Below are 25,869 nucleotides of genomic sequence, written 5' to 3'. Positions count from 1 at the left end.
CTGACATACATCAAAATAGAAGGGCCCTTTCACTGCACAAATGGGGAAACTGAAGTCCCCAAGACAGTGAGGCAGGGAAGAACCCGCTGCCTGCAGACCCGTCATCATGGGAGGAGCTGGCTCCCATCCAACCCCTTCCACAGCCCCCAGGGTAACACTGGTGAGGACTGAGGCTCCTGTTCCCCACCCCTACCAAAGCCTCACCTGCAGATAGTGATAAGTCCTGGCTTTGGCCTTAGCCTCCGGCCCCAGGAGCCCCTTGCTGGGCCCGGCCCCTGGGTATCCATCCCGGCCCTGGCTGACCATCATGGTATGCCAGGCACTTCGCTTGACTGATTGTCCATCCAGTGACATGGACATGCCAGTGCAGGCAAGACAGCGGCCTTCTGACCCCCCCGAGCGCCCCTTGAAGCTCAAGTCCCGGTAGGACCCATCCGGAGCCTCCAGGCAGAAGGGACCCCCGGGCTCCCCAGGGGGCCGTCCACCGGCCAGGAAGCCGCTGTCACTGTCCAAGTTGTCATCGGAGCTCCACCAGCCCGCGGCCTTGGCCTGGTGCCGGCCATCCCCCTTGCGGTCCTTGCTCTTACTCCTCTTGCCATGCCGGGACTGGTGGTGGTGGTGGTGGTGGTGGTGATGGTGGTGGTGGGAGGCGTGGGGGCCACCAGAGCTCGGGCCTGGGTAGCTGTCTCCCCCGGAGCCACCTCTTCCCTCGGCCTTGGGCCCATTGTAGTCCCGCTTCCCTGGAGCCTCCAGAGAGTGGGACTTGGCAAACAGCTTCTGCACAGAGTGGACCAGGTGCCGGATGCGGCTGGGGCTCTCGCTGCGGGCCTCCGGGGCAGTGCCAGACCCCGGCCCAGGCCCGGGCCCAGCCCCTGCCGGACCCCGCTGGTATGGCAGCGTGTGGAAGCCATCCTGTTGAACTGGCAACTGCTTTTCAAACTGGTCCAGCAGTGTGGGAGGCAGGCGGGGGGCACCCTTGCCCTGCGGGTGGCCCACACAGTCTTCACAGGTGTCGAAGGGGCCCTGGCCGGGGTACATCCTGGGGAAGGTGCTGCTACCCCCCCCAACCCCGGCCCCTCCTGGCCCTCCCTCGGGGCCTATGGATGGCCCCTCACTCAGGCTCAGGGGCCCTTCAGGAGAAAGGTGTCCCAGGCCAGCTCTTGGGGCACAGAAGCGGGGCTCGGTGGAGAAGGCCTCCCCGGAGCCCACCAGGTACGGGGCCCTGGCAGCAGGGCCCACGTCCATATGCTGCTGGTCGGCAAAGCGGGCTGGGCGGGGATGGCTGCCTCGGTCGCCATGGTAACCCCTCATGGCCTCAGCAAGGGCTCTTCATAGCGCTGGGGGCCAGGCCCCAGGAACCTCCTGGGAAAATAGGGAGCAATGGGATTAGGATCAAACAACAGGCCACTTAACCTGAAACTTTTATCAGGTATTCTTAGAACTGCTTAGGTAATGCATATCAGTTCGTTGTGGTTAATTGTACTGTCCTTACAGGCTTAAAAGTCGTACTAGACAAAGACACTCACAAGGGCACAAAGTACTATCACCATTCATCAAATGCTGCAAAGATGATAAATACTTATTCCCAAGAGGAAATGTCCTCAACCAAACGGGTTTTTTTAAAAAATCTTAGGTAAACAAAAGTAAAAAGATACCAATACAGACATAAAAACAATAGTCAAACATACGAGCCATCATGTGAACTAGCTTTTAACAAGCTGGTGTGAGGCAAATTGAGTCAGCACCACACCTGTGTCCCATCCCTACCCAATTCCCCTGCTATGAAGAGCCAGGGCTCTGGGTCACAGCTCCCAGAAGCAATAACCAAAGAGAACATTGGACCCAAATCTACATATCCATCACAATTCTGTAGGATAACCCCTCCCCTTCCTTCCACACCCAGTTCCTTCCATCTGGCTGGAGGCTCATTCTCCCTCCCCTCCAGGGCTGAGACAGGAAGGGATAACCTGAGATGACTCCTCCCTCCTCTGCTGGGTTCCAAGTATTCCCTGATGAAATTCCCCCCATGCCTTTTACCGCCACCCCCATTTCAGTGGAGGAGAGGTCATGAAGGGAGGAGAAACATAAAAGAGGAACACTGGCTATCCAGGCAGCATCTGAATCCTAAACTGGGGTTAGACCCCAGGAGTTCCTCCTCCCAGGAACAGTGGGCTGGCAGGGCAGGGAGGAGATGGAGGGAAAGCATTGGAGCCAGTGGCCCTGGCCCCCATCCCAGGCTTGCCAAGGCTACAGGACAGAGAGGTCAGCTCTCAGCAAGAACTGCCTCCAATCAGGACTCCAGAGCTGCCAGGACAGGAGCTACAGCAGGAGGGAGTGCCAGCAGGAGGGATGGGGACCAAGGAGCTGGCAGACGGCGCCCTCCCTCATCCCAGACCAGGCTCCTGGGCCATCTGCTGACTGTAGGAGATGACAGCCTCAAAGACTCCAGACAGCAGCCCCTCCAAGGCTCACCCTCCCCTCCTCCCCACCACGGCCTCCCCATACCCACCATGGTTCAAGCTTCTTCCAGATCCCGCTCACAGTTCATCTCTGAGCACTTGCCATGTACTGGGTACTGTGCATACTCAATGTTCTCTAATCCCCCTGAAATCCTATGTGTAGATGTTATCCACATCTACCCATGAGAAAATAGCTCAAAATGGTAAGGTCACAAAGCCGGTAAAGTGGGTGAGTCACTTTGCATCAAGATTCAAACCCAGCTTATTTTGATTTCAGAACCTTATCCCCCAGACTCTCCTATCACTCACCATCTGGGGTGTCCCATCCTTGGTGTCAGGATCTCCACCGCCAGGCAGAATCCTAACTTCAGAAGGCTCAGGACCACTGGCTCCTAACCGGAAAGAAAAGGATGGTAAGCAAAGAGGAAAAGAGATTCTCCCGGAGTCCTCAGAGGACCAGTCTCTGGCCTTGACAGTTTCCCTGCCCAACCCCCCAAGCCAGGACTGATTGGATCCCCCATGATGCAGAGCCTCTGGACCCCCAGGGAAATGAAGTTGGCTTCATTATGCAAATGCATGCAAATAAGCTTACAGGTTGGACTACCTCCAACTGCAGGTGTCTGTGTGATCTGTCCGTGGTGCTGAGCCACTGCATTTTCATTGCCCTCAAATATGATTCCATTCCACAAATATTTGTTGAGCAGCTACCATACAAGACTCAGAGTGAGACATGAATAGAGGTGATTTAAGAGTGGTCCCTGTCATTAAGAGGCTTATAGTCTAACAGGGGGACCAACCTTTCACATGAGAGGGTTATTTTAGGTCCCTGTATTTTTGCATAAGCTGCTCCCTCCTCCTAGAATCTTCTTTCATCCACCCCTCAACACATTCCCCTGGCTAACACTTATTCAGATTAAGCTCCGCCTTCCCTTGAAGACTTTTCTGGGTTATGCCTCTCTATTGCGTTTTTAGAATACCCTGGGTTCCCCCATGAAAGCAACTATCACATTGCACTGAAATTGTCTCTTTCAGTTTCTGTCTCCCGAAGTAGAATCTGGTCTTCTGCAGAGTAGGAACCAAATTCTGTTTCTCACTGGATCTCCAGCACTCAGCTCGGGGCTTTGCCCAGAGAGGGTACCTAACAAATGTTCACTAAGTAGATGAATAAATGACCGTGCTGGAAAGAGGTTCCAAAATGTTAGGCCAGTTAAGATGAGGGCAAGAGCAGATCCAGTAGAGGGAAACCGAGGAAGACTTCCCAGAGAAGAGTTTGCTTGAGATGGAGAACAAGATGGCTGTGTGTAAGGGAGATGGAATTCCCAGTGAAGGCAAGAGCATGCACAAAGGCAGAGGAGGTGGGAAATAAGCAATTTTGAGGGGTGGGATGAGAGAGTTCCAGCAGACATTTGAGGTTTGGAAAACCCTGGGAAGAGATGGGAGAGAGTCAGAAAGGAAGACGACTCTGAAGTTCGCAGCAGCCGTGACTGGAAGACTAATGATGCCATTATTAGACACAGGGATGTCAGGAAGAAGAGCTAGCTTTGCGGACATGATTAATAGTAGTGGAAGAGACACAGTCAGACAACAAGAAGAACTTCCTGACCCTGAGGGATGTGAGACAATGAGGAAGATTGTGAAGCCTCCTGGGAATCTTCCATAGAGGGGAGGGGAGGGCCTGTCCAGCCTCTGGCCCACCCTATGGCCTGAGCTGGAGAGGCTGTTGGTTACCCTGCCAGGAGGGGGAACTGGGGTAACCTTACAGATATCAACCGCCTACCTCCAGATGGCAATTCTTCTCCACCTTTACCCCTCTCTGGGGAAGCAGAGGGGACTTCAGACCAAAATGGCCTCTCAAGTAGTTATTGGAAAAGCACCGAGAAGCATCTCTCCACCTTGGAAAGATGCTTTGATAGCTTGGTCTTTCATCCATGGCACAGTCCTCCTCTTCCTTCCCCAAGCAGGACCCATGTCTGAGACTCACAGCACAAAAGGCTAGTTTGGCAGAAACCCAGACCACCCCGTTTGCTTTGTCTGTGGCCACATCAAGCCTGGGAATGTCCACACCAATGGTTTCCCACGCCCCCCATCACTACACAGGTGCTGCTGCCAGCCACTGAGCCTTCATCAAGATCTCATCAAACTCAGTCTCTTTAGCATCAATCCATGTTCTCCCCCACACCCGGAGGAGGGCATGGCAACCTACTCCAGTATTTTTGCTGGAGAATCCCATGGACAGAGGAGCCTGGCAGGCTCTAGTCCATAGGGTTGCAAAGAATCGAACACAACTGAAGCGACTTAGCACACACGCATGCACCGTGTTCCCCCAGCTCTAGTCTCAGAGGAGATGTGCCCTGTATTTATTTCTCTCCAGACAAAGCACTCCCAACTCCCTTTCCCATGTCCTATGGGGTAGTACTTGCTAGTGGAGAAAAAGCACAAACCCTGACACCACAAACCCTCAGACCACCCTGAGACCTGGTGACCCACCCTCTCGAAGCCTAATGATACCTGCTCACCTATCTCCAAGGATTTTAGTATCAAGTGATACAACGTACATGAAACCACGCTATAAACTCTAAAGATTAAGCAATATAGTCCCCCATGTGAAGCCCTCATTCTGGATTTCCAAAATCCCCAATGTCCAAATACTACACAAAACAATCAAATTCAAATTACTGAGAGAAAAGGAAGCTATCCGATTTCTGGATTTCTTAAAGAGATGATTTAATTGATATAGATTTAATTATATAAACTTCCTCCTATATCTCACGATTACCATCACATTCCTTCTGCTGCCTCCCCATTACTAAACATAATCAATAAGAAGGAAAAACAAGCAAGGAGGGGACTAATAATTCAATCCATCACCATGTCCTATGGATTTTGTTTCCTAAAAATAGATCTGCCCACTTATTTCCATATCTACCAAATCACTGTGGGCCGACTGGCCAAAACTCATTCTCAACTTCCTTTCCCCTTTCCCAGACTCCCTTGTACCTAGAAGTCACATGATTCACATTTCGATAATAATATATACATAAAAAAATCTGACGAGAGTCTCTGGGAAAGATTTTGCCTTTATAATAAAAGGGGCAGGACTCGCCAGTACCATCCTTCCTTTCTTTTCAGCTTGAATACAATCACAATGCCTGGACCCAGGGCAGCTGTCTTGCCACCATGAGAGCAAGGCATAGAGAATCACAGAAATGCCGGCCCTGGAGTCATCGAGCCAGGGAACCAACAGAAGCAGTCGCCTTCCTCCAGGCCTAAACGCAGGAAGGAATAAAGTCCTCTTTATTTAAACCGCTGTTGGCCAGAGTTTCTGTATTTGCAGCAGAAAGTGCTGCTACCTAATCTAACTACCTCAGAACATCATCTCCTGCCTGGATGTCTGCATAAGCCTCCTAAATGGTCTCCCTGCCTCCATTCTTACCCAGTTCCCCTCCAAATGGTCATTTGGAAACACAAATCTGATCATGTCACTTCCCTGCTTAAAACTCTTCACTGGCTTATTGATGTTCTTAGGATAAAATGCCTTAACCCATCCAACAAGGCCTGCAGGCTCTGGCCCTTCCTGGGCTTCCAAAATCCTCTCACAACACGCTCCCCACTTGCTTCCTCTGCTCCAGCCAGGCTGGTCTTTTGCAGTCCCACAATCCCTCCCATCAAGGGGCCTATTTCCCTCCCATCTGGAAAGCTTTTCCCATCCACCTCTGCCTTGCTAACTCCTACACACCCTTCAGATCTCAGCCCAGTTGTTGCTTCCTCAGGGAAGCTTTCTCTGGCCTCCCTGACTAGGTCAGATCCCCCTGCTGTTTGCTCTCAAGGCACTGTGTACCTCTATAGCTCTTCTATCATTACCATTTTCAATTTGTGTGATTCAGAAACTGTCTGTCTCTCCCATTAGAAGGTAAGCTCCGTGAAAGTGCAGGAATTCCATCCATCTTATTCACTGCATTATCTCCCCCATTCCTAGAACAATGCTTGGCAGATGGCATGTGTTGGGAAAGTGGATGCAAACCTACAAAGAACAAGATCCATTCACTTATGACATTTTAACTGCCTCCTTGGAAAAGTCCCTGATGCTGGGAAAGATTGCAGGCAAAAGGAGAAGGGGGCGGCAAAGGATGAGATGGGTTAGATGGGATCACCAATTCAATGGGTATGAACTTGAGCAAACTCCAGAAGATGGAGGAGGACAGGGGAGCCTGGCGTACTGCAGTTCATGGGGTCACAAAGAGTCGGACATGACTGAGCAACTGAACAACAACAACAGAAATGCCAAGGGATAGATATTACCCCACCCCACAATTTGCAGGAGAAGAAACTGAGGCTGGGAGGGCCTAACAGACAGTCCCAAGACTACACAGTCGGTGGCAAACCCAGAAGTGAAACCCAGCATAGCCTCACTCCAATGCCTTAGCTTTTCTCCTTCCCATGCTGCTGCCCAGGGAAGCCAAACTGATTAAACACCGTTCTGAAGGAACGCAGTAATGGATTTGTTTTTTTAAAAAAGGGAAACACAAAACTAAGAACCTCATACACACCACACTCTTCAGAGGTAACCAGAGTGTGGTTTAGCCCTTTCCCCTGTGTGGTGAGTACTGAATTTGTCCCAAGTCCAAGGTCAAACGAGTAGAGAATAGAGGAGGCTCCCTGAAGCCCTCAGACAACTCTGGGTGCTGGTGTTACTTTCCCCCATTATATGGCACCAAAGCATCTACCTACTTCCCCAGGACACAGCGAGCTGCCCAGGGGGTGAACTTCTGGGCCCAGGGAAGCAGCCACTCTTGCGATCGCCTGTGGCTGGCTGGGAAATAGGAGGGTGCCATGTGTGACACATTCTCTGATGCAACTCACATCTTTCTGGGATTGGAAGAAGTGGCACACATGCCGTCACCAAGAAATTACCCAATTTAGCACCAACTACACAATCCAGCAATTAGTTTCTTAAACCGGAACTTGCTGGGGCTGCCAGGCTGGCGGGGTTGTTGTTACAAATCTCACTGGGAAACCAGCTGTGTAATTCGCCAGGAGGTTGTCACTGCCCCAAGCAATTACCTTCCAGAAAAAGAATGGAAAATGGAGGAAGGAAAAGGGCTGCAGAGGAAAAGAGTCACGGTGCTTTCTTTTCCTCTCCCCCAGGGCCCTGCTTGGTCAAGCCAGCTGATTTTCCTTTCTTGAGACCTAGGTGACTCCTGGATTTCCTGCATCAAAGTAGTTCCTGGTATAGCCTCTGTTGTCAGACTCTCTGGGTTCAAATCCCTTTCCATTCACTCGCTAGCTGTATGTACCTGGGCAGATGGTTCGCCTCGTTCAGCCTATTTTCTCTTTGTACAATTAGAGTTATCAGAAAGCTATGAAGGCTGTGAGGGTCAACCAGGTAAAGCATATAATACTGTGCCTGGCACATGGTGAATCCTCAATAAAGGAGCGATAGGTATTTGTATTTTCATTTTTTAAACTTCCTCCATGGGTTTACAGTGTGACCTTGAGTAGGTCACTTAATCTCTCTGGGACAATTGTATAAGACCAAAAGTATTCTATAGGGAAAAAAAAAAAAAAAAAACCAGTTCTGAGACTTCCCTGGTGGTCCAGTGACTAAGATTCCTCACTTCCAGTGCGGGTGGCCCAGGGTCAATCCTTGGTCAGGGAACTAGATCCCACATGCCACAATTAAGAGTTCCCATGCTGCAACTAAAAAAGCTCTGCATGCTGCAAGTGAGACCTCGTGCAGTCAAATAATTAAATACATATTTAAAAAAAAAGAAAAAGGCAGTTCTTCCTCAAAATCATCCACACCTGCACCCTCAAGGATCAAGGAGCCTTTGACAAAGGCCAGTGTCTCAGAGGTGAACACAAAGTGATGATTTGGGTTAAAGATTTCAAAAAAGCAAGTATTAACTGCTTCATGCCTTCCCCCAAGAAGCTGTCTGGAAGAGGTACACACTGGACATGATGGTCCAGATGGCAGCAAAGGGTACGGTTGCTCTCTGGCTGGGGATCAGCCTTCTCTAGTCCCCTCACACTGAGCCTCTGAGGTCATCCCCATACCAGTTCCAATACAGCAGAACTTACAGCAACTTAGGCCTGGAACTCAGCTCACTGCCGTAGGCCTGGGCTCTTCCATGGCTGTGGGTGGAGGACCTCAGAGCTTCAGGCTTTCTTCTCCTTCCCTGGGTCAGCCTAACCAGAATGGCCAGAATTCTGCCTCAGTTTCCCTTTCCAGTCCTCCTCCACCCCCTATCCTGACAGCAGCTTGGAGGCTGAGGCTGTTTTGTCCACTGTGAAGGGGCCAGCTACTGGGGAGCCCTGACACAGAGCCTCTGACCTGTACCCCATGCTCACTGATGGGCCTTCCTCCTCTGGCCCCCCACCTTCTCCTGCATCCAGGGCTGTCTGAGCCCCCTTGACCATTTCAGCACTGGCTTTGTTCCGCTCTCTTGGGCAGGATCTCTGCTGCTGGGCTGGTTTCCTCGCCCCTGGCCTCTCTTCACCTCACTCCCCAGATTTGTCGCTGAAGACTCCGCATGGCTTCTGCCCAACCTCCACCCTTTGGACCCGAGAAAAACGTTCTCTTCCCCTCACTGCCCCAAAAAGTGGAAAGAAGGAAGGGTGAACAGAATAAGAGGGAGGGTTGGGATCTTTTTCATTCACTTTTATTACTTTATTTAATGAACTCCTCCTGGGGGTTTAGGGTAGGAATTTTACAGAAAATGGGCTTACTGCTCCAAAACACTTGTGACACGGGAAGATCCAAAGGCTAAATCCATCTCCTGACCCATCAGACGGTGCTCAGCCTGTGAATAACCCATACTACCTATAATCTCTTTGAAAATCCCACCTCAGGGGGCTTTATACTTGATGTTCTCTCTGCTGGAACACTCTGCCCCAGATATTCCCATGGCTTCTTCTGTCTGATCTTTCAGGTCTCAGCTCCGAGAAGCCTTCCCTGACCACTCACTAGCTGAAGTCGAGCTCCCTCCCCCAGGAATGCTCCACATCACCTGTTTCCATTGCCTTCATAGGGCTATCGCTCTTTGAAATTATTTTCTTTATCTAGCCCATGTTTATAGTATGTCTCCCCATAGCAGAATAAAAGCCCCAGCGGGGCAGGGACTTTGTCTGTCACGTGCTGTGGTACTCTGAGTGTCTAGAACAATGCCTGGCATGAACAGGTGTTCAGAAAGTATCAAGTGTATGGCTGCATGTCTTCACTTTCCACTCTACTCCTGTGCCCAACAGCCCACAGACAGGACCTCCACTCCTTTCCCCCTAAGGGCTCTGGAGAGCCTCTGGAGGGTGTGGTATTAGAAATCCCACCACCAAACCCAGCCCTGCTCATCATGTTTATCTAGCCCCTCTCAACTAGCAGGTAAGGATAGTCCTTTTTCAGCCACGTCTGGGGCTCTCCAGATGTGCCCCCTTTGCCTTCAAGGAAGGCAGTGAGGGGGAAGAGGAGGGGAATCTCCCAGCCCCAAATTGCTCTCTTCTTCCAGACAATCTGGGCTCCAGCTCCTCTCCCAGCAGAAGCCATGTGGCCAAGAGGTGCCAGAAGCAAAGTTCAGGCTTTTTCAGGGCTGTCAAAGGCAATAAGCGATACAGTTCAGGCTGCTCAGTCTCACGCCTCACCCCCTAGCCGCAGCCATGGTCAACTGCTTTGGGCCCATTCTTCCCTTTTTGTCAACTGATCAGTCCTCAGGAGGGTCTGCCTGCCTATGCTCCCCCTTCTACCTGCCTGTTTTGGGGAAGACATCCCAGTCCACCACTGAGAGACAGACCACCAGGATTAGAATCCTATAGGACCCTGGTCAGGGATAGCTAGCGAGACAGCCTGTGGGTCCTGGGCCTCCAGGGTCCACCGGTTACTAGACATGAAGCCTTAAGGAAGTCTCTGGACCTCTCCCTCTAGTTCAGTGTCTTCACTTTTCAAATGGGAGCAAGCATAGGTCCCTTCTCACCACAATGTCATGAGTATTAAGGTCATGCAGGTAAAACAGCACAGCGCTGAGAGTTAGCTCCTGACAACCAGGGAGAAACTGCGAGAACCAGTGAGATTTGGAAGCAGGGCCTTTGAGAGGATTTCTCAGCCTCCAGCAGAGGCTGGAGCCACACCTGACTCAGATCTGGACCAGGGATCCACAACTGAAAACTCACTTGTTCCATGTTTCACCCAGGACCTTCTGTTTGCCTGGGTTCTTTTTGAAGACCTCCCACCCCTGGAGATGCTGAAGACAGCAGAGCAGCCCCAGTGGTCAAAGATGATGGCATCTGAGGGAACCAGAGGCCCTTGATCTGTAGACCCCAGCAACTCCTGCAGCCAGGGCTAATGGTCTCTCTTCCAGCTCCAAGGATCTGGGAGGGCAAGTCCAGAGTGACGTTTTGCTGGGTATTGCGAAGACAATCATCTGCTTCCAACCATTTTCTCTCAGCCTACCTGCATGACCACAGGTCTCAATTCTGTCATCTGTAAAGCAGGGCTAACAAAACCTACCTCCTAAGTTGCAGCAATGAGTACTCAAGTTGATCCGTCCAAGGCAACTAGCACATGTGTTTCCACATGTTGGCTACTTCTGACTTCAGCACCTTAGTGTCTTCTTTTATTTGTATGTGTTTGGTGGGACTTGGGCTGTTGCTGCCCTGGGCTCCAGAATGCTGCCAGCCTTGAGCCTGCTATCAGAAAACAACAGGCAGAATCCCCAGTCTATGGCAAGGGTCCACTGGGCAGCAGTTTCTCAGCCAGGTCAGGCCTGTGGCCTGTCCTACTCCCTGGCCCACAGGTCTTGTTCCCTCACGAAGCCTGCCTCCTGGGCTGGCACACTGCCCTGCAGGCTCTCTGTGTGAGTTGGGACAGGGGCTGCCTGCTGTCTCCTCCAGGCCTCTCCCACAAAGGATTCAAGCACAGAGCTGGGTCCCATGAGGGCTGGCTGGTTGGTTAACAGCCAGGTTCATGAGGTGGCACCTCTCACTCCTCAGCTCTGCCTGGTCCTCCCCCAGCATCCAGGGTATCTTAACCTCTGCTCTCTTCTCTAGATTCCTGGGCTTAGCAGGAGCCAGGACCACAACAGGAGAGAGAATGGGGAGAGGAGTCAGCACAGACTGTAGGATTCTTCCATATGGAAAGCCTGTCCCCCTACCTTTGCCTCCGATGCAGTTCAGGCACCCTCTCTTCCAAGAAACCTCACCTAAGCTTGCCCACCTTATCAACCCCAGGGCATAGCAGTCGCTACCTTCTCTAAGGTCCCATACTTCAACACAGTAGGATAAAAATGTGTTTGCAGGGTGTGAGCTCCTTAAAAACCAGGATCCATCTGCTTTATCTCTGTATAAACAAAATCTGGCATAGACTAGATGCTCAATAAGTTCAGGTTAGTAATTGAGCCATTGTAGTACCCATCTGCTGGGGCATAGAAATAGGGTGAGAAATGGGAGAAGGCATGAGGGAAATGACTCCCTGCAGCTGGACCAGAACTCTGTAGCAGACAGGGCTGGTCCAGTATGATGTGGGTTTCCTGAAGAGCTGGGAGTATCCTGTCCAGGGAGGCATATAAGCGGAGATTGGAGAACCACCTTGGAGGATGGTATAGGATGCACTGAAGCACAGAACACATTTCAGATCACACAACCTCTGGCACCTTTCAACTCCAAAGCCTAAGGCTCAACTCACTGAATGTCTACAACTGAGCAGGCACTGTGTCAAGTGCTGAGTGTACTTTTTTGTGTAGTCCTCAAAACCATCCTTTGCAGTAGGTGCCATTATTACTCCCATTTTACAGATGAGGAGATTGAGGCTGAGAAATGTAAAAATTGCCCAAAGTCACACAGGTGGTAGAGGATTTGAATATGGATCTGGTCCTGGCCTGACACTCTCAACCACTAGGAGATCAAGCCCTGGCACATCTGAAGGAGCATCTCTCTGACCAAACTGGTCTGATGAGATCACCAAGTGGACTCCCAGTGTGCCCTGACTCATCACTCAGCCTCAGGAAATCTCCACCCTCGCCATCCCTCCCCTTGCACATGGGCATCCATGGCCCCAAGAATGTTTATTCACAATTTAACACGTGTGTTCTCCAGAGGCAGCTTACACAGCCATGCAGACTCATCCAACACAACTCACATGGCATTTGTCCTCAAATAACTAGTCACTGTCACATAATGTGCACACATACATACAGACTTGTTCCCACAAGGGTTCACACATGTGCATTTTCATCCAAAGGACATGGATGCTTATGCACACGGAAGCTTCACAGACACAAAACCTCACATACATGTTCACATTTATCCCCATACAACATACCCATGTTCATCTCACATCGCTTAAGCACCCACGTCTGCTCAATGTCATACATCAAATCCTCCCCCAACAAGAACTTTATCCATTGTTCCCAGATCTAATACTGGGCCCAGGTGAGCAATGATGCTGCCTCCCTCTGGGGTTGGCCAGGCAGCCCTAAGATGGGGAGATGGCTCAGCCTGCCTGTGATGGATGGAATTAATCTACTGAGCTGGAGAAACTAAATAATTAAATCCCTAATCACCCCCCAAGCCAGCCCAAGCCAATATAGCTGAGGGAGGGAGGGGGCTCTCAGGCCCAGACCAATATCCTAGAGAGGAGGAGGGGCTTGGGAAGAGAGGCCTAGACAGAACCCTCTAGGAGGGTTCTTTAGAAGGCAGACAAGCAGCCATGGTTCTCCAGGGCTGCCAGCCCTCCCTTTCCATGTGAAAATGGAGCAGCTTGGGAAGATGGCCCATCAGCACCCACTCATACAGAATGAGAGGGGGGTATGACCTTCTCCCACCAGCCCCAGAGCCCTTCCTGTCTCTCCAGGGTGTGGATCTTAGGAGAGTGAGGGGATGGGGGACAGAACATTCAAAGTGCCCAGGACCATCGTCATCCATGGTGATCGACTGCCCAAAGGGGCACTGATGCAGAATCAGTCAGGCCCCGGCCACCCCTGGAACAGGCCCTTCCCCAGCCTGGCGCAGAGGGCGGGGAAGGGCCCTCCACACAGGTGCGGCCTGCTTCCCTCAGGAAGAGGGGCCAGCACGTGACTAACAGGCTGAGGAAGGAGCAGAGGCCTGGGCAGGGGGGCTCAGGGAACGAGCCTGGGAACAGGCCCCAGTCTGATTGGCTGAAAAGTGGGTCATTTTCCTTTTGAAAAATAGGGAGAAAATGGGAGAAGTAGGTCGGGCTCTCATCCCCTCAGCCCCAGGCACCATCCCTTGTGGGGTGGGGCGAGAAGGAGAGGTCGGCACCTGCCAAAGCTCCCCCTCCCCCCCAGGACCCCACTGCGGCCCCCGGTACAGGAGGCCAAGGTCATCATCATTCAGGACGCCCAAGGACATGCATCCTCTGAAGCCAGGCCGGGAGCACAAGTCTCACCCTACGCTAGGGGCCCTGGGTCCAACCGGAGGGGTCGGGGGGCGCTCAGGCAGGCAGGACCTAGAGGAGCCCCCTCCCATCCTCCTGTCTGTGTGGTGTCTCCTCGCTTCTCTTCTCCCTTTCTTCAACGTCCACGTGGGCAGAGTCGTTGCCATGACACCGCGGGCAGGTGGGCGGCTCTGGCGGCTGTCTCGGCCCAACCCCCATGCTCAGAGCCCAGGTGGGAGGGGAGCGGCGGCAGCGCCCCCGCCCCTGGTCCAGAGGCGAGCAGAGATTGGCAGAAGTCCCCTGTCACACACCCCAGAAGCCCGACGGGTCTCTAGCTCTTGGAAAGGAAGCAACCCAGATGCAGGCTTGGGGGTCTCGGGGAGGAGCTCTCAAAGAGGACTTGAGGCCTTCATCCCCGCCCATCCCCGGCCCCTAGGAGTCAGGGGGCGGCGCCGGAGGGGCTGCCCCACGCTCCCACCTCTTCCTCCGTTTCTCACCCGCCGGCCTCCAAGCTTCCCCCAGGTACTAAGTTTCCGTCGCTTCACCCTAGACGCTGAATGGGCCTGCCTGAGGGCTAACCTCAGTGCCTCTTTCTGCAACCGAAGCTCAAGTCTCCCTGCTCTCTCCTTAGGGAGGAAATCAAACCAAGCTGAGACTCTCAGAGAGACTCCTCCCCTACCACCAAACCCCCAGTCTGTCCTAGAAATTGGCTCTCCATTCCTTGGGTGTCCCCATATCCCTGAACTCGCACACCCTGGGGCAGGCGGGAACCGCTCACTCCGAAATCCATACTTGCGGTCACAGCAGCCACCCTACTAGGAAAAAGGACCAGAGAGGAGCAGGGAGAGGAGGAGGGGCGGGGAAAGATGGGGGCCACCCAGTGGATGCCCTCTGAGGATGCTGTCCTGCCTCCCACCACATCTGGCCTCAGGAAGTCTGGGCCCAGCCAAAGGTCGCTGCCTCTGAGCACCCCTCTCAGGGTCCACATGCCTCCCCCACTTGTCTCTAAGTCTCTGTGACTCTGATGTCTGAAGACCCTTTCCCTGCTAGGACCCAGGACCCTACCCTTGTTTGCTGAGGCAGAAGCCCTGCTGCTGCTGCTGCTGCTGCTGCTGCTGCTAAGTCGCTTCAGTCGTGTCGGACTCTGTGCGACCCCATAGATGGCAGAACCTGCCTGGCAGTCCTTTGAGCCTGGTTGACAGAGGCAGGCAGATGTGTGGAGAGCATCATCCAGGGTTAGCTGGAGGGTGTCCAGCTTGTCACTCAGTGCTCATGGCATCCATACCATATTAACATATAAAGACGTTTTTACTTTCTCCCTTAGCTTTCTTTGACTACGACAGTAGTTATGACTGGCTTAACTGTAATACGTGTGCACACGTGGGCCTACGTGTGCATGTGCATGCATGCGTGTGTCGTGTACACTGTGTCTCCCTTTCGCCACCTCCTCTCCTGATGTTCCCCATCAGGCTGCCCTCACCCTAAATTTCCACCAAAGCTCTTCCAGCCGGTTCCTAACTGGTCTCCCCACCTTGTATCTCGGCCCGGCCCGATCCACTCTCCTCACTGCCTGCCACTGTGATGTACCTAAGATCTGTGTGTAGTGGGTGCCTCTGAGCCAGGCACTTCTCGGAACACAGTGGGTGCCGAAGCAACACCAGATCTCTTCATGCTCCATTCTCATGAAGTTTATATCCTAGTGGAAAAGGAGATGCTGAGCAAATGCATGAAATAATGGAGGTGGTAAGTGCTGAAATTTTTTTCTTGAGGTGAGAGGACAGCATGACAAGGGGGCTATTTAAGATAGACTGTGGGGGAGGCCTCTCCAAAAAAGTGACTTTTGAGCGAAGACTTGAATCAAATGAAGGAGTAAGTCACGTGGGTACCTGGGGGGAGAGCGCTTCAGGCTGAGGGGAAAGCAGCAGCCCTGAGATGAGGCTGTGCTCAGCTCAGCATCTTCGTGGAACCGAAAGGAAGCACTTGCAGGGAAGGAACTTGAAATCAGGAAGGTCACCAGAGGCTACTTTACACACAGCACTTCTGTCACTCAGGACCTACTAAGCAAGCACTCAGGATTTCACTCTGAGTGAGATGGAAAGCCATGGGAAAGGCATGATTCTGCTTCCCCACTGGCTCAGACGGTGAAGAATCTGCCTGCAATGCAGGAGACCTGGGTTCAATCCCTGGGTCAGGAAGATCCCCTGGAGAAGGGAATAGCTATCCACTCCAGTATTCTCACCTGGAGAAGTCCATAGACAGAGGAGCCTGGCAGGCTACAGTCTACAGGGTCGTAAAGAATACAACATGACTGAGCAACTAACACTGTCTTAGGCTGGCTGCTTTCATGGGAAAGCTCTCTGGAGGAGGGGCTGGCAAGGGAGGAGGTAGGGAGACCAGTTGGGACATTTCCTGTCACTGAAACACCTTTCTCTAAAGTTGCCCACCTGGTGAATAGCTGTTCAAGCCTTGGCTCAATGGCCTCCTCTTCTATGGATCCTTTACTGAGGCCCTCCCTTTCACACTCCGGAACTGACCAAGCCCTCCACAGACTGCCCCCACTCCTTAGCCCCCATGAATACATCTGTCCTCCTGCTTTCCTGAACACTCTCCTTTCTTGGATCCAGGTCTAGACTGTAAGTTACCTGAGGTCGAGGACCATTCCCAGTGTCCGGCACAGTACATGGCTCAACACAGGCATGAGACAAACACTGGCTGAATGAATGGATGAATGTGAGGCACATGTGGTAGAAGAGGGACTCTTCGTAAGCTGTGGTTAACCTGGGTGAGTGAGGTCATGGGTTGCCATCGGGCCAATGTTAGGACACACATGCACGTCAATTTGCTTCAATCATGCTTTACTGTTTGCGACCCATGGACTGTAGCCCCCCAGGCTCCTCTGTCCATGGTATTCCCCAGGCAAGAATACTGAAGTAGGTTGCCATGCCCTTGTCCAGGGAATGTTCCTGACCCAGGGATCGAACCTGCATCTCTTAAGTCACCTGAATTCTTTACTACTAGCACCACCTGGGAAGCTCAGTTTTAGCAAATGCCTCCATAGTTAGTAAGTGCATACATATTTTGCATATTCTGTCTATATACATATGAGCATTAGCATGTATGTTTACATCAACAAATCCCTCTTTTGGTAGGTATATTCCTGTAGATTTTTTCATATGTACACATTAGAAAGTGCATTTATGTTGAGTTATGCATATTAAGGCAAAGACAAGTGATGTACACATATACATCTACACAAACACATATACATGTGTGCACAGGCTGATACACACACGTGGACCTCCATAAAATCCCTGCCCCTTTCATCCACTGAGCCCAGACTGTCCTGTTTGATTCTTGAAACCTCAGTAGTAATGTTCACGTTCAAGTTCTCAAACTCTTTCCCTGTATACACTCCTGGGCACCATAGCATTTGATCAGCCTTGAGCTCAGCTCCCTTACTCAGCTGTCCCCAAGGCCTAAACAGGTTTCTCCTCTGCAAACTTCCTTCATACGGATGGTGGTGAGGAAGAGTGAGGCCCCATGAAAGATAATTTGAGAGACCTCAAGGAGCCTGATTTTTGGAGAAGAGCTACAGGCATCAGAGTGGATCGAGTTCAAGCATGTGTGAAAACAACTTTTGAACGGCCCCAGTGTTCAGTCAGAATCTCTCTCTTTCATCCTTTCTGTCACATCTATTCACGCGGATGACAACTTATATACATATATTCATATGCTGTTAATTCATGTGCTGCCACGTACACGCTCACGTGCACACTTACATTGACATATACATACGGTTGAGTGAGCACCCCACCCCCACAGGTTTAATTAGGTAATTGCCTTTATAGTCACATGTATACCCTGATGCATACATAGACTCCTACATATCTATACACATGTGTCTATGCAAACTCACAAATGTGTTCGTACACATTCATACAGCACTCTCACACTTACGTATGGACATACACGCAGTCACATACACACTCACAGGCAGAAATACACATGCACAGGCACCGGAAGAGCAGAAACACCCAGCCTCTCCTCTGGCTTTTCTATCCTATGCACAAAGCCGGAAGTCCATCTTCTCTCCAAGTGACACCACAAGCTTGCATTTGCTCTCTCCTCTTGCCAGTCTCCTAGTTCCTTCTGGAAAGTTGTTCGTATTATCAATAAGATATGCCCTACTCCTGGACATACTCCATTTCTACCCACTCACAGAAAAAAAAAAAAAATGTCATTCCAAAAAAGGGCTTTGTTATCCACTTGTCTCATGCCTGGAATAATCAGTATTTCCACAGACAACCTGGGAGGCAGGGAACATGAAGCAAGTGCACCTCAGACTAGGAGCACCTTTTTCTACCCAAAAGGCAGCCCTCACTCCCATATATCTAAAACTTTTTAATTCTAAAAGGAGAAATGAAGGGAAAATATTAAGGCCAGGGTTCTTCCTCCCAGCCCCTCTGGGTATGGCCCACAGCTCCCAGATTCCAAAACAGCTATTGGGGCAGAGAAAAGAACAGTACAAACATTGTCTCTGGGCACTAAAACTTCTTGGAATACCTCTCTTCTTCCCTAGAGGGCAGCTTCATGATGTCCGGTGAAACCCTCCCACCCCTGGAGGCTTAAAAATGTAAAGAGTGGGGGTAACCTGGGCTCACAAGACTAAAAGAAGCAACTATTTAGAGAGCAGGAGCTGGTTAGGGAGCAGGGAAGCAAACTGAAGACCCCTCCCAGCAGGAAAGCAGCTGCTGGAACACTAGATCGTGAATGTAGCAAGACTCTCCAAGGGGCCAGGGAGAAGGGGGTGGACATCCAACATTCCATGTGGGGGTGGAGGGGTGACTGCTTCAGGCAGTAGCAGCAGCTCCAAAGTAAAGTCTTATCAAAGCTGTTATGTAACCAAGAGAGCTGAGTAGAGCACAAACACCTCCCCTCCCCAAACAGGCACCCACACCCACACCCACCACCTCCCAGCACCCACAGCACAGGAAAACTCAGCTCCTCCCAAGCAACCAGAGAAGAATCATCTTGACGAGTTACAGGAAAAACATGATGGGTGAGGGGCTCCTTATTAACCAGAAGTCACATCTGGAAAGGTTAGAACTGGTTCCGTTTGGGGTCCCTAACTGCCTCCCCTTTTTTCTTGAACTCCCTGCCACATCCATTTTTTGCCCAGCATCCAGAAACTTTCTCCTTCCTCTCCCCTCAAGAAGGATGCCATTTGAATATTTGATTGTTCTCCTGGGGATGGGAGGTGAAGCTGCCATCATCCACTCCTGCCTGTTGTTCCCCCCCAGTCTCATCTGCATGTCCTGACATTTGGCTCTCATCCCCCTGGGATGACAAGAGAAGGGACCCAGAGAAATAAATCCTTGCTCTATTCCCTTCAGATTTACAAAGATGGAGCATAAGAACCCAGAAAACTGAGATGATCCTGACCCTAAGTTAGTGGGGAAAAGATTTACAAAGAAGATGAGGATTGAAATCCAGAACCCCAATCCCCCAATTTGAGTAGTTTTTTTCTCCCCCATATTTTCCTCTTTTCCCATTGCCCCATCACTAGTAGCCTCCTCCTTCTCTGCTCCATGGCACTGAACAACCCCACCCACTCCTTGAGTCCTTTGCTTGGAAACCTTCCTCCCCAACAAAAGTCTCTCTCAAATGCTGCTCTGAGCTGTGGCTGGGCTGGGCAAAACATGAGACAGTCTTGCAGAGTATTTCACTGCCTCTTTCCCGAATTCAAAAGTATAATGGGCAGGGGTATGCTACATGGTATAATTACCCAGAACTCCTGAGCTCTACCCAACCCAGGCCTAAACCAGCAAAACCTGAACCCTCTTAATTCAGATCTGCCTTGAGCCTGAACTTCTGGGACCCAGTAGGAGAAAGGCTGATGTCAGTACCCCCAAGCTTATTGCACTAAAAACTATCCAGGAGAAGAGAGCTCACAGCAGAAACATCATCATCTAGCCATACCCGCACACTAACCATATGGTAGTTTTAGAAAGGGGAGGAGGAACTGAAACAGGAAAAGAGGGGTCCCTTTCCCAAATACTATTAAGAACAGTGAGGCCTAAGGCCAGAGGAAGGACCCCAAAATCTATCTGTCCATCCAAGGACTCTGTCCTTGGAAAGTGGGTCATTTGGAAGAATTTTTCTAGTGAGCCCTCAACTCTGCCCATCACCGGTCCCCCAGTGCAGCCCCATTCAATACTCAGGACAGTTCCAAAGCAGCAAATCCTACCGAGTCAAATTCAGCACCTGGGACAGCTCCCAGCCACTCTGTGGCCCCATTGCCAGAAAGGCAGGATGCCAGAAACGAAAGGCTTACCCCACTATACACCCTCTTTAGTACAGAAGCCCCTCTCCCATGCCCCTCCCACACTCGCTCCCATCCACCGGAGGCACCTGGTACTCCTCCTTTCTCTCTGTGTCCAAAGAAAGGAAAGAAACCCAGACACGAGACTTCCCTGAGTGAGCCTAGAGAGAGGACCCCACCCACCTCCTTTCAGCCCTGAGCCTCTCAACGCCACTCACAGCTGGTTCTAAAACCACTTTCCTTCTCAACCACCACCCCCAAAAATAAAAGAAATACTCACGTGGGGGCTCCCAGCCCTGCAGGCAGATGTGGTGGGGGGAGGCAGAGACAGGTAGCTCCCCACACCCTGTTCTGAGCCCCCTTTCTGAAAGAGCCAGCTCCCATCTGGACTGGGGGGAGGAAAGATATGTGGAAGCACTGAGTGAGGGGAGGGGAGAAGGAAGAGGGGAGGAGGCAAGAGCGGGGGACTGCAGGGTGGGGATGTCAGGATAGGGGCGAGGGAATCCTTTTTAATTTCATTCTCTCCCCATGTCTACATCAGCCCTGCAGGCTCAGCTCTTTAATATTTACACACAGGAAGAGGAGAGGATGAGAAAGAACAGAGAGTGAGGAGGGCAGGGGATACCTGAGCTCAAAGGGGATAGAGGCAGGAGCCTTGGAGAGCTGGGTGCTCACACCATCCCCAGGTCATTTCCATTCTGAGCTCTTGACTGGAAGGAAGAAGGAACTCTGGGACCATTCTGTCCCTTTGTTAACAAGACACTTTGAAACAGCATCAGAAAAAGATCAGATCCCCACCCACATACCTGGACACCCCCACAAACCCAGATTTCTTGGGTGCCTTATGTTCAGATGGTAGAGGCAGTATTCATGCACAAGCATGTTCTGATGCTGGAGGCATGTTTGCATGTGGGCTGCTGTGTAAAGGTACATGAACATGTCAGCTAGCATGTACAGGTTTCTACAAGTATGTTTTCAGGATATGCACATGTAACAGCCCCTGCAATCATATGCAAACTTATATAATCATATGTGTAAACCAGTCCCCAAGCAACCTCCCCACAGCTCCCCAGCTACAGTCCCAAGGACAAGGCCACCCACCTCCCCAGACTCCCTTATTCACAGGCCCCTCCCTCAAAGCCTCACTTTTTCTTTCTGTGACATGGGGAGAAGGGATGGTGGGAAGGCATGCTGCATTTGAGCCCAGGGACTTGACAAGTTATTAGCAACGATGAGCTGGCAGCTCGTTACCATAACGATGTTGCCACCACCTCACCCCAGCTCAAACCCAGACTCCCCAGACAGCAGGAGGCCCGCTGAGCCAGCAGCCTTCAGACTGGGGGGCTGGGGGGGGGAGAGGGAATCAAGACATAGCGCTTGTAGAGTGGAGGGTACGCAGCTGTTCTTCCACCCCCCACTGAGAGACAAAGCTTTGAATCTACCAAGTGGGAATGACATCAGACTCTGGAAAGGTTTCCTGACCATGGGGCTGGTAAGATACTGGAAGGGGTCTGTAGAAGTCCCTCTAGACAAAAGCTTCTGTTGTCATTTGCTCCTCTGTCCCCTCACTCAAAAGAATCTCTTCTACTGATATTAGTAGATTACTAGAAAAAACGAACAAATAGGAGGCTCTTCTATGAATTTTGATTTTCCCACCTATAAAATGGGAACACTTTTCTTTATCATTTACCCGAGACTCTGGGAAAGTTTAATCAGAAAGAGTTTAAGAGTAACCACAAACCCTCCAAAATCAGACAAGCCCCAGAAGCTTCTCTACCTAACTGGAACCTATAAACCTATAAAATAAGGAACTATCAGGCCAAAAAAATGCATCAGAAACTGGATGGTATGAAGCAAAATGGAGCTCAGCCAGCCCAGGTTCCAACATCAACTGGAGAGAGATGATGTGAGCTGCCAGGTAGCAGCCAGCTGCTGCCACAGAAGAAAGTCTGGGAGTCTGGCCTGCAGCAGTTTCAGCCCCTCACTGGCAAGAATTAAGAGATGCCATGGCCTACCTCAGTGGTGGGTATGGCTAGGAATCCCCATTTTTAGGAACATCTGTTAACTCCTTCTCTTTGGAAAGGGGTCCCAGGTCAAAGGGTCTATAGCCTTAGGGTTATTGAGTCTTTGCTTCTTTTCCCCAAATCCCCTCGGCTCTGTTTTAAGGAGCAAAAGGTGGGAGTGGGGGTTTCCAGGAATGGAAAGCAACATGGAAGTTTGGAAAGTTCCTGGGCTAAGATAGCTAGGAACCCACAAGTTTGCTGTGTGACCTTGGGCAAGTCCTCTCCCTTCTCTGGGCTTCAGTCTCCTCACTTTGTAATTAAGAGATTGGACCAAGTCAATTCTAAGTTTCCTCCCCTGGCCATCATTCTGTAACTACATATAAGCTCACTCCTTGGACATGAGCCCCCTGGCATTAAATGCAGTGGGCACTGCCTGCCAGATCAGTGGGGCAGTGGGGGGTGGGGGGTGCGGGGGTGTATCTGAGGCTGTTCATCCTATGTTCGTGTTCCTTTTAGAAACACCTGCCACCCTAGCCCTCCCAGCTCCCTTTTTAGACCCTGATTCACTGCCAACTCACGAAGCCTCTCCCACCCCTCCCTCCTCTCTTCTCCCCCTCTCTCCCAGCTAGGCCTTGGCAGCTGGGTGCAGAAGTAGCCTCAGCACTCAGGGAATGCTGGGCGGAGGTGGAGGGCAGTGCCACCAGGGTCAGAGAGAGCACACCAGAGAGTACCACTCTCTAACCTTGGCCCAACCCAGCTCTTTGGGTCAGCAAAAGACCCGGGTTGGAGTCTTTCTGAACCTGTAACTAGCAGTGTGTGATTGTGGGGAATGCAATTCAACTCTCAAGCCTCAACATCCTCATCTGTAAGTGGGCATTATATTAGGTTGAACCACATGAAATTGCTGTTTTTGTAGGTAAAAAGCAAAGACAGTTGAATATTGGTAATTTCATATGACTTAACCTGCCCTGCCTGTTTCCTGGGGCTGTTGGGAAGAAGAGAAAGAGTTGAGAGGGGAGCATTTTTCAAAAGCCCTGAACTGATACAAGGACATTGTCTCTTAAATTATTATTACTTCAAAGAGCTTTTGCACAGACCCACCTGGAGTCAGTGGGCTGAACCAATGACCCAGAACTTAGAAATTGAGGACTTGGGAGTCTAGAGACAGCCACCTGCTCTGATGACTAAGAACAGGACAGAAGCCTCCACCTGGCCTCCTGAGCCCGTGGCGCTAAAGGGCCCTTGGTGAAACATCACTGGGGTGACACAGGTTCCAGACCTCAAGAAGGAGAAGCACACACAGGCACATACACTCCAGCTGCACCCCCACCCCACAACCCCCAGGGGCCTCAGTGTCCAACTAGAACACAACCAGTAGCATCACAGAGGGTACCCTCTGGGGTAGGTGAAGGTGGGAACCAAGGTGGAAAGTGCCATGCAGCTCTTGCCTGAGTGGGGTGAGGAGTCCCAGGGGAAGGGGTTTGATCTGACCTCAGAAAAGTCCCATCTCTCTGTCCCATCCCCAGCACCTCACCAGGCATCCCCTGGGGGAGGAGGGGACAAAGCCTAGGTGTGCGTGATTTCGAATGAACCCAGCTCAGATACATTCTCACACAGCACGCACCCCCCAACCACACACACACACATTCACGCAGGCCACGGATACCCGAACCCACTCTCGGAAACAGTCACACCAGCACACACACATCTGTTCACATACACACTCAGAGGACCCCCCCCAAGCACACACGGTGACAACACACACACTCACACACATGTTCACAGATACATACACGGGAACACCCTCCATACTCACACTGCATACACCCACGGACACGCACACACTCACCCACAATGACACACGCACACTCTCGCTGCATACACTCACTGGCACACACAGCCACCCACAGACCCACACGGTGACACACACGCTCATCACAGACACAGTGACATGCACTCACACTCACACACCTGCAGAGGAAAACTTCTCTCCGGATCTCCCTGAAACCTCCACTTCCCCCCACCACCCTGCTGGCTACTCCCGCTCAGACCCAAGCCTCAGCCGGCCCGGGGCTGGGCCGGGGCTGGTAGCCCCGCGGCTCTCCCCAAGAGCCGGTCCCCGCTCCTCGTGGTCTCCCAGCCGTCCCTCTGGTCAGGCCCGCCGACAGCCAGGCCCGGGCGGGGGCGGCGGAGGAGGCCCAGCCTTCCCCCATCCCCGGACCGGGAGCCGAGGCCGCCGGAGCCCGGGGCGTGGGCGGCGCCGGGGCCGCAGCCAGGCCGAGGCTGGGGGGCGCTGCAGAGGGCGCGGCGCGCGCGGCCCGGTCCCCACCCCTCCCCGCGGCTTACCTGGCCCGGCTCGGGCTCCGGCCGGGTTACATGGTGCCGGCGGTCCGGGCCGGGGGCGCTGCGGCGGCGGCGGGCGGGCGGGCAGGGACGGGGCCCGGCACTGCGGAGCCCCCGGCAGAGGGGCCGCGCCGGCTGCGGAGCCCCGAGCGAGCGCCGAGCGGCAGCGGGCGCGGGAGCGGGAGGTGGCCAAGCCACGGAGGCTGGATTTCCCGGGGACCAGGAAGGGGAGGCGGGGGGATCCCGCCCGCGCGCTCCGCCCCCGCCCCCGCCCCCGCGCAGGGCTGCCGGGCCCGGAGCCGGCGAGAGGGAGGGGGCCGAGCTCCCCGCCCCCGCACGGGACCCAGGAGGGCCGAGGTCGCCGCCAGCGGACGGCCGCCCAGGTCTCCGAGGAGCGCCCGCCTAGGGGAGGCTGAGCGACGGCGCTGGGAGGCCCAGGCGGGGGTGCGAATAAGCTCCCCCTCCCCGGGGACCACCGGGTCCGCGTCCGCTGGGGACCCAGGAACGGGCACACACAGTGTCACGGTCACGCACGGCCGCCTAGGCACAGGTCCGAAGCCCAGAGACGGGCGCTTGGGGAAAGAGTCACACAGCCTCCCAGACAGGGTCTCGCGCCCCACCGAGGCACAGTCACACCCTGAATGTCACACAGCCCCCCGGGCGCATCCCTCTAGGAGACGCTTTTCGGGTTTCGCGGATGAGCTACCCGACTGCAGCTGCTGGCCGCAGGTCTAAGGGCCCCTCTTCAGCCCTGCGTCCCCGGCTGGGGCGCCGTGCCGGGCTCAGAACCACAGACTGGATAGAGTCCCTCACCCACAGCCCAGGCAGCCCCACTGTGTGGAGGGAAAACCCCGCTCGACCTGCGGGCTTTGCCGGGGCCCCACCTGTGCCCACTGTGTCCGCCCACCTCTAGGCCCTGAGCCAGGGGTCGTGCCAAGGCGGAGGCGGGGTGGGGGAGGGAAAAGGGACGGTCCGGAGCACAGCCGGAGGCTGCAGAGCCGGGACTCGGGCTGCGGGAGCCAGGAGAGGCGGAGGAGAAAGGACTGCAGCAGTCCCTGGCTGGAATCCGTCTTGGCGCCCAGGGCGGTGCTGTAATGGGGGGGAGGGGGCGCACTGGGGAAACCGCTTGGGGAGGGGCTGGCTCTGGGTTCTGATTTCCTGAGGTGGGTGTGAGGGGAGCTCGGCCTCAGGCGCTGAAAGTTGGGGTGGAGAGTAGCGTGCATCCTTAAAGCCATCTTCCCTCTTCCTTCGTCCACCTTTTCTGGTCTGGAAAGCTGGGACGGTGAGGAGTGGGTTTGGGAGGCTAGGGAGACTGACCATCCTCCTCTCTAGAAATAGACAGACCTTGGAATAGTTTTGATTCAA

The 25,869-nt window shown here is 52.7% G+C and overlaps 1 protein-coding gene across 2 annotated transcripts in view; it reads right to left on the bottom strand.

Annotated features, from left to right (window-relative positions):
• DLGAP3 (DLG associated protein 3) overlaps positions 1-24,646 on the bottom strand; it is a 61,875-nt gene extending 37,229 nt beyond the window's left edge. The window contains exons 1-4 of one of the 2 annotated variants that reach the window (XM_027537908.1): positions 20,784-20,878; positions 20,439-20,547; positions 2,769-2,851; positions 205-1,362 (exon numbers count right to left, since the gene is read on the bottom strand). In XM_027537908.1, the coding sequence (XP_027393709.1) occupies positions 205-1,311 (1,107 nt within the window). In that variant the 5' untranslated portion in view covers positions 1,312-1,362; positions 2,769-2,851; positions 20,439-20,547; positions 20,784-20,878. Of the gene's footprint in view, positions 1-204; positions 1,363-2,768; positions 2,852-20,438; positions 20,548-20,783; positions 20,879-24,507 lie in introns of those variants that run through there. The other variant, XM_027537907.1, reaches the window with a different exon arrangement.
• Positions 24,647-25,869: the final 1,223 nt, after the last annotated feature.

Source organism: Bos indicus x Bos taurus, chromosome 3, assembly GCF_003369695.1.
Source record: "Bos indicus x Bos taurus breed Angus x Brahman F1 hybrid chromosome 3, Bos_hybrid_MaternalHap_v2.0, whole genome shotgun sequence".
Lineage (NCBI taxonomy): Eukaryota > Metazoa > Chordata > Mammalia > Artiodactyla > Bovidae > Bos > Bos indicus x Bos taurus.
Note: the sequence above shows the minus strand (reverse complement) of the source record. Positions and strands in the feature narration are given on the sequence as shown.